The sequence below is a fragment of the Hyalella azteca genome, unplaced genomic scaffold, assembly GCF_000764305.2.
Source record: "Hyalella azteca isolate HAZT.00-mixed unplaced genomic scaffold, Hazt_2.0.2 contig17407, whole genome shotgun sequence".
NCBI classification, from domain to species: Eukaryota; Metazoa; Arthropoda; class Malacostraca; order Amphipoda; family Hyalellidae; genus Hyalella; species Hyalella azteca.
The window spans coordinates 188035-197091 of NW_025947191.1; the positions used below are offsets into that span (position 1 = coordinate 188035).

The 9057-nt window shown below is 37.6% G+C and overlaps 1 protein-coding gene across 2 annotated transcripts; it reads left to right on the forward strand.

The window, feature by feature from the left end:
* The first annotated feature begins 284 nt into the window (after positions 1–284).
* LOC108677508 lies at positions 285–7157 on the forward strand. Of its 2 annotated transcripts, none has more exons than XM_018165732.2 (4): positions 285–1036; positions 3101–3310; positions 4995–5119; positions 5272–7157. In XM_018165732.2, the coding sequence occupies exons 1-4, from the start codon at positions 308–310 to the stop codon at positions 5360–5362; spliced, it is 1155 nt and encodes a 384-aa protein (XP_018021221.1). In that variant the 5' UTR covers positions 285–307; the 3' UTR covers positions 5363–7157. The 2 variants fall into 2 exon arrangements, with proteins under 2 accessions (XP_018021221.1, XP_018021222.1); XM_018165733.2 differs by having other exon boundaries at positions 5013–5119.
* Positions 7158–9057: the final 1900 nt, after the last annotated feature.

The following is a 9057-nucleotide window of genomic DNA, read 5'->3' on the forward strand; positions in this document are numbered from 1 at the left end:
ATAACGGAACTTCTCTGCTGTCAGGTGAAGAGTTTTATTTTTTTTTGTAGAAGAAATTTGCAGTCAGGTGTAGAGTTTTATGGAAGTTCTGTGTAGTCAGGTGTAGAGAATTATTATTATGGCAGGATGAACCAAGTTTTTCAAATTCGGTAAGTAGATTGATTTGAACATTTGAATTCACTGAAGAAATTTCTTGGCGTAATTTAATTTGTAATTATCAGATAAGGACAAATCTATCAACTAATTTATTTTAATAATTCGATTCCTGTAACTTAGCAGACAGAGAAAGCTGTGTATACTCAGAACAATGCGGGATGTTGAAGGATACAAGGTCCTTGCATCCGCAGATCTATCCGATCTGCGAAATAACTTGAAAAGATTTATTCGCAAATATAACTTTAAATTTATCTTATGTTTGATATTTATTGGAGCTTCAGTATACGTGCTGGCAAACTATGATGTGAAATTCTCGGCTTCTGGTATGGACATGGGATGTTTGGATTCTGAGCTGAGCAGGATTCACCAGAATCGTGCCAGACAATTGCAGATATTTTCCTTGAACTCAAGCTTGATTCATTCGACTGAAATAGGCCATGTAAATCCTAAATGTGATTTGCCGTGGTGGGATGGTGCTCTCGACAACTGTTGGGCAATTCAAGAACAGTTTATTGCTCAGAAAAACAAATCACGAAGCTATTGCGGCAAGAGGGCGGACTTTGCTGGTCCCAATCAAAAAGTTCTTTCCTACTGCGTATATGGAAATTATTCAAAGTACGCGTCTGGATTTCCCAGAATTTTAGACGCCATAAGGAAATGGTACCCGGGGTGGCTGGTTCGGCTGTACACTGAACCTTCCATGTACGTCAAAGAACTCAGACCTCTCATGCTGCAGCACCCATACTTGTATTTGTGCGACGTGAGTAACTTACCAGGCGACATCCCTGACGTCCGCGTGCCAGATTCCATGCTGTGGAGAGTAGCAGTCTTGGGTGACGAGACGGTCGACGTGTTCCTGGTTCGAGATATAGACGCTGAGGTGAGCTGAAGTTTGCAGTAGGTGTTTATCGACATTGAAATAATTCTCAAGTTTCAAGTAGTTGCTTACAGTCTTCAAAGCTGCTTCTGTTCCTGACCAATACATCCAAAATAAAAATTATGGGAGGTGCACCGATGGTTATATTGTATTGGAAGCGTTTATCGACACTGAGTTATCGGGTCTGGTTTATTATTGGCGCGTTGCAGGCAAATTCCTTTATTCTTACTTGTAAGCCACCAACCGTTCACCTAAACTGCGCAGTGCACGAAAGAGTCTGTCACTGTAATTTATCCATCTTAGAGTAATGTTATTAGGTTGCGGTTCATTCATGAGCAGTAAAAAATCATGACTCGTTTTGTGTGCTTGGCTTTTTGGGATTTTAATTGAAATGAATTTCTTCAAAATTCATTGTGCCTCGAGGAGGTAGGTCCGAATGTAACTGAGTCGGTAGCAAGGCGTTCACAAAATTTTCGAGCTCAAGTGAAGCCACTGGACACCTGCCACAAACTGCCCCTGTTCGACGCGAAAGAACAATAGAAAAATTTTTCGCAATAACTACATTGCCCAAAAGTTATGTCGAATCTGATTTTTCATGTTCATCCGATCCACTGTCAAAATTTGGAGCTAATTTTCAAAATGAATCAATTTGCTCTTTTACGTTATTGCAATCAGTTGAGATTCATTCATTATATCGGTAATTGTGAACTGATGAGGTATATTTCATAATATGTATATTCTCGTACTCAGCTACCTTTTTTATCTAAAGCCAATTTTACACAGTCGACAGCGTAGTGGAGCTTTCAGCGGCGTGTACATGTTTACACTACGAACCTGATCGCACACCGAGGTTTTTGTTGCCATATACGTAGGTATCCTCTTTACGCAGAGGTATGCGAAGAAAATTTCAGTTTTCTATCGCTGACGTTAGTGGTGCTTTTATTTATTTACTTATAAGAAATTCGCTTATTTTGTCACAATATTATATTGAATTAAAGTCTAGATTTTTTAATAAAGTGGTCTCAGAATCATTCCTACGTGAGTGATTGTAGGCTATGGTAGAGAAAAAATATTGACACTAAGTGATGAAGGAATTTTATCCCTGACATTTCAAATACTCATGTGATGTCAATTTCATACTTCATTCCTTATTTCACAGAAGAATATTTCTGACGAAAAACTTTCGAAGCTTCCCTTTCTCGAAATTTAAGTTTCAGATAAATTAACTTCGATATATTTCGTGCATAATCCCGTTGCTGTTAAACTCTTGCTGATAGAAGGTTCATTATGGATAGCCGAATTTTTTTCAGCGGCCGTTTTCAGAAACATTGCGTAATCAAATAAACAGAGGTTAATGGAACCATCCAATCATAATTGCAAAAATTTACTCAAGTCTCTAAAAATGACTCACCTGCAAAAAAATCTCCAATGGCTCAACGGTAAAGAGTTTGCTGCGCTCAGGAGTCCCAGGTTCGATACCAGCAAGCAGGTCTTTTTTCTCCAAGTCGACTTCTCACACGATATGTGCCTGGCACTGTGTTATTTTTTCCTGCTACATTCCCGACATTGTAGCTTACACTTTCATGCTAGTTGTGGGTACTAATCCTAAAATGTGAGATCGTCTGATTTGCTTGTCGTTCAGTGTGAGAGTGCATAAGCGATACGTCCGAAAAATATTTATGACTTCATTCGAGGAGTAGCTTTCGAGGGCTCATTTATACGCAATCGGTGCCAGTGGGTAGATATCATAGGTTGGACCGTTCATCGATGTGCCATCGGTGCCCCACCAACGATTTCTAACCCAGTTCCACTAATAAATCATCGGTGCTCCACGAATATTTTTTTATTTAGGGGTTGAAATATGTTTTCCTGGCTAAACTTGCGCGCTTGACACAATTCACAATGAATACGGTAAAACTGCTCATAACTATACATTTAAGCACATTTTTGCTGTTAATTGTGCATTTTTTACAATTTTTTGATGGTCAACAATCGATTGTATTGCTGTGCATTTTGTATTTCGAAGAGAAATATCAGATCTTTCTTTCATATTCAAAATCGTTGCAGATGTTGTATCGTGAAGTGGCAGCCGTTCATGAGTTCTTGGAATCAGGTAAGATGCTGCACATAATGCGCGATCATCCATGGCATGGCGTGTCACTTCTGGGGGGAACTTACGGCGTGAACCAGGCAGCCTGCAACCGCTCACTCCTAAATCTCATCCGCCGCCAAGTTTTTGACCAACGTCAAAAAATCAACGATCAGTCCGTGCTGCAAGTGAGAGAAGCAAACTCGTTTAATATAATATTTGCCAAAAATGTTGAAGTTTAATATAATTATTATTGAGTAACTTATTCGTCATAAGTGAAAGTATGCATGACCACGTGAATGTAGCAAGGATCAAATTTTGGGTTCACGTTTGCATTATTTTGGTTCATACCATTGCCGAATTCATACTACGCGCTTTCATGAAAAGCCGAATTAGGTACAGAAATACCTCATAATTGGCTTCTTAGGACTCATTTAGCGTCGAGTGACTTGTTAAATCTCAGAGAACCAAACTCATGCTAACAAATATCATATGCAGAAATTTGCACTTCTATGCTCTCAACATGACATAACTCACAATTGGATTGAAAATATGGATTGAAAATATATATATCCTTTTTCTCTGTATGACGTCATTAATTTGTAATATACTGAAGCAGGATTTCGTAATGTGCGCTCATCGGGCACAAACATTTTAGGGCATCTGAATCATGGGCACAAGATTGCACTATTAAGAACTAAACAATAGTATAAGATAGATTTGTGAAAATGAATTACATGATAATACATTAAATAAATGGAGTTTAATTGTAAAGTTTCAGAGAATAAAATCTTTGCACTTACAGATAGGGAAGGCTCAATACTCCATCATCATTGAATCATCCATCCTGCTATTCGTAATATTGAACATGAATTTGATGCAAAAACTGATACCAAAATATGGTTAGCCAAGTGTTTAAAGTTCAGAGTACCAAGATTGGCGCAGAGAGGCGCGCTTTCCATCCCATGGAGCTCTGTGCGACAGTTTCTGGTCAGAATCGGCGAGGAGACCGGGCGGTTTAAGCAAAGAAATTTTGAAGTAGTGAGTTGCGAGTTCAAGCCCGCAAAAAGCTGTGGATGTTTTGCGATGTTAAGAATCGGCGACAGACCTACGGCCAAATAAATGCTGAAACCGATTTGTATAAAATATTAAATAAAATTAGCTGACGAAGGGGTGATCAGAAGGATGAAAAACTTGAACTTGATGAATGAGAAGGATCTACGACTAAAAATATCCAGTCTTATCAGAAAGGTCTAGCAAGTTGAAAACTAATGAAAAAGAAAGATCAACGCCTTCAAATAATAGATTTCTCTTAAAAAGTGAGATATGATTTATTAATAACTCATAAACGATCAATGGTTAAAAATGTCATTTTCTCAAAAAGCGATAGAAACTTAAAACCTTACGTAGAAGAAAGATCAAAGCCTAAATATTTATATTTTGCTGACAAACTGGGCTAATTATATGGGCGATTATAGTTTGTTATTTTTTCTATCCGCATTTCACATCGGATTTTTTTACAGTAATTAAATGAAGGTGTGCCATTTAGTGCATGCAGTAGAGCCTCTGCATATTTCGACATTTAATTGGTTCCTAATAGTAGAGTCCTATTATGAAATAATTCAAACACGTAAGACTGAAAACTCCATTTACTTACCAGCAAAGTCTATGCCACCGCTGTAATGACCCCTGAAACCAGGCTAAAGTCAATTTTGTGATCACAATTTCTAAAATGAGAAAACCTATTTCGTTGTTCATTCCATTTCTATGATTTTAGAAATAACGTCAAATTAAAATCAGTGAACAATATTCATAATGTAAGTTTAACTCGCCATGCGATGGATTTTAATTGTTACCTGTTTGAATCCCAAGATGTATTTATACCCCAAGCTGGTTCACAGCTCCATCTCCCACGACAGCTATAGCTGCCAACACTTCCCCTCAACTGTGCCCTTCCCAACACAGAGAAACGCCAGCCAGTTTGTCGGCAACAGGAGGTGAGACATGGGAAACTATTGCGTTATCATGGTCTCCATTCAGTAGTGAGAAATAGGTGTTAGTGAAACGAAGTTATTACTGATATTGACAATTTTATTCAGTAGAAAGAATTGAGTGTTAGAATATCACTAATTTGCTTCAAAACTTGCAGGTACAGAAGTCAATTCTCGGATGATGTGGTAAAGGCTGAGTGTCCCGTTAAATGCAGGCCTCCCACCCATCAGGACTGGAAATTTTGCTGAAGCGTTGTCCTTGCATAATTCACAACACAAACTTACTTCGTTAAAGGTTAAGAATTTATTGAGTATATATCCGGAGTTATTTCAATTTTGATGTTACTTTGATACGCTCGGTATGTATAATTGTTCATCAGTCAGGTAACAAGTTTGATGAAGTCATGTTTAGGAGCAAATCTCATGAGCTGCTTCAATTTCAACTTGATTACGTATTGCATATTTTCGCACCGGCAATGATTTCCTCACTTTTATTTTATGGAGTTTTCCTATTGGTACTGGTACTCTCGATAATTATTATTTTTCATTGAAGGCAAATTATTGCTAGAATGCCAATGAATGTATGGATTAGGTCAGCAGGTAACAGGGATCAACATCCGAGACGTTTGCAGCGCTGTAGCAAAGTAATTGAATTGAGTTATACAAGTATATGATAATCATGTACGAAAGGCGTATATTGAATTGCCAATACGATGGATACAAAAATTGTATCTGCAGGAAACAGAAATCGTCATTTCGCAAATGTCGTGCACTGATCCAAAATGTATAAGCAACACTATACGACTTGTGCTGGAACGAGATAAACATTTTGACATGACCAAGCTTTTCTTTGAATGGTGGTAACAAACTAAGTTTCCAGAAAATTTATATCAACTATGATGAACTGTTAGTCATCAATTATTACGATGGAAACATCTGAATTACCGTTTATTTCTCTGAAATATGTATCCTGATTTTACTCAAATATCTGAAAATTGTGAACTGATCTCTCAAAGGTACATTGCTGCCTTGAATTCTGATCATCCCCAGCAAGGTTTGTGTGATAATGCTTAAATTTAATTATTATGTTTTTTAGTTAATTTCCATCATCACGTGCGATGTATGTATTATTTATATTTCCTAGTACGTCAAGCTAGCAAAGTTTCTCACAGCCGAGCGAGAATGTGTAATATAACCTTCTTTAATTTTCTCTGTCTCATCATGCATAACTAAGTATTGTTTCGAACGTTTTCGTGTACCCTGTCAGCCGAATTAAATTCCTTTGTTATCTTTTCAAACGTGATTCCAACTGAACAAAATATAAACAAAATTCTCACGTTGACCATTAATAACCTTGTGCAAATCTGAGGACCTATACAGAAGTAGAGCGCAACAATAATCGTCCTCAGTTTAAGAAATGAAAAATACAATATGACAGTTATCTAGGCAATAATTACAGGGAATTCTATGCACGTGACCTTACGATTGACCAACCAGTTGTGAGGATTGGACTGAAGATGATGATCAGGAACTTGATGTGAATTGTAGTAAGCTTCCTAAGCGGTGATTGTAAGTTCGTGGAAAAGCTTTATTTATTAATTAACAAAACTCTCAACTTTGGCACATTACAATAAGTCAGTCAAATTACTCATACTTTGGGTACATTTATCATCAACAATTTCGTTAAGTTTGTACGTCCTGAAGTTGTAGGGATGAATGGATGTTTAAATTGTTATGGAAACTCGGAGCAATATTCACCATCATAGGACGAGTGCGAGCAAGGTGCGGGTATTTCACTTGTGTCAAGCCAGTTGCTGTCAAAGGATCAAGCTAGTGGATCTAAGCGTTTTCTGTAGCCTTATACCTTCTTGTCGTAGACGATTAGGGTTGCTGTCAGGATCATTGCCTTACTGGCATCGAAAAAATTATAATGTAAAAGAGAGACTGGTTTTTCGACATTTGTTATGAGCGTGAGTAATTTATTGGTTTAATGTGAAAAACGGCAAATAATAATCAAATGATAATCTTTGCCTTAACGCTTAACATTCATCAAGCCAGTTGGAGATGAATATCTCTTCATTAAAGTATCAAAAACACAAATTATCTTTTCTCCCTCTTTGCCATTGACTAAGTAGAAATTCTGTGACTGTTAGTGATGTTACTTATATGTTTTTAAGAAGTGAATGAGAGTGCATAAGCGATACCTACGAAAAATATTTATGACTTCATTCGAGGAGTAGCTATCGAGGGCTCATTTATACGCAATCGGTGCCAGTGGGTAGATATCATAGGTTGGACCGTTCATCGATGTGTTTTATGTCACCAAGTAACAGGGATCGACATACGAGACGGTAATCAGTCAAGAATGCCACAATCAACGCTCCGAAAACCATTAAAGTTAGTTGTAATCATAATTATATAATATCAAATTCACATCTAGTCTCCAAAAACACTTCTACCTGAAGCAACATCACCAGTTTTTCTCATCATGTAATTCGTTCTATCGCGACCGCTTTGGTTATTATAAAGTGTTAAATATTACAAGAAATTAAGGCTGATGCCACGTGAGTTGCAATACATGGTAACATGCCATGTCGGTTGCAATATTGTCGGAAACAATTTTATTTACCTATTCAAAATAGATTGGTCACGCATGATAAATTTCGAGTATAGTTTGAATAAGTAACTAAGTTATAAATCCAAGTAAATGATGAAATTTCTAAAATTCCACACATTTAATCGGTAAATTAGGAAATTCAACTGTCGTGGATGGGATGCAAATTATCTACATTCCTTTCATTTTTACGCATATGTCAGAAGCGGTCGACATAACAGGCACACATAAACCTCAAACCACTCAACACTTCTATTCAAAGACAGTGCCGTCAAAAATCATAAAAATATCACAACTAGGTTTATTAGTGTGAATTAAGCGTACCCATATCACAGAGCACCAAATGTATCATGGCCCTCACGCGAGGTTAAAGGAAAGTAGAAATGAGTTTTTGACTCTCTGGAGAGATGAATTTGAGTTGAAACGAGTCCATAGATATAATGGAGTCGAAATATTCACTATATAGTCTGTGATTCAGGTGAGAGTGTTTGTAAATCGTGAAAGCACATTAATTAATGCGATGAAGCTGAATTTGCATTTGGGTAAACTTTGAATGAAGATTTTTTCAGAGTTCAGAACAATATCTACTCATGCTATTTTTGTCTGATGAGAATATCTCACGATAATGCTAACCAAAGAACCCTTTATGATGTTTATAAAAATTTGTATTTAATTTTGCCTCTTGGGGTATAAATACATCTTGGGGTATATCTACCCAAGCTGATGATTGCCTCTGAGTCACATTTCACTACATACACAAAAAAAAACGTGTACAAAATAATCATAAACTAATATATACCAGGACTTAGGCGCAGGGAATCGATGAACAATTGGCGCGCTCTTGACAACGGTAAACTTCGCGCCGCTACGTCATGGTTACGGGTGACAAAACCGTGTCCCCACTCCACGTGCCTTTCAAGAAATTTACATTGTTTACACGCCATCGAAAGATTCTTGAATAAATTAGTATGACACTGCTATGTGTATGGATGATTGGAAGTGAATGATTCCGTGGTACAATGCATATTTCGACAATTTTAATAAAGTAGGTAATTTTGAACATGTAATATGCGTAGATGTTAAGAATGCTAAGAATGCGGGTCGAAGCGATGGAGCAAGTGTGTAAGGCGCGGTTGTTTCGAGAGCGTGGGAAGGAGTTTAGTTTACATTGAACGATAGCGAGCTCAGCGCGAGGGACATACCATTCGAGGAATGTGGCGTTACTTCGAGGGAATAGGCTTAACTGTGAGCGGCTGCTGCGTATATAAGGACCTCAAAATTGGCGCAAAGGGTTGTTGGTTCTACGGAGGTGACCGTCACGCACGTACGG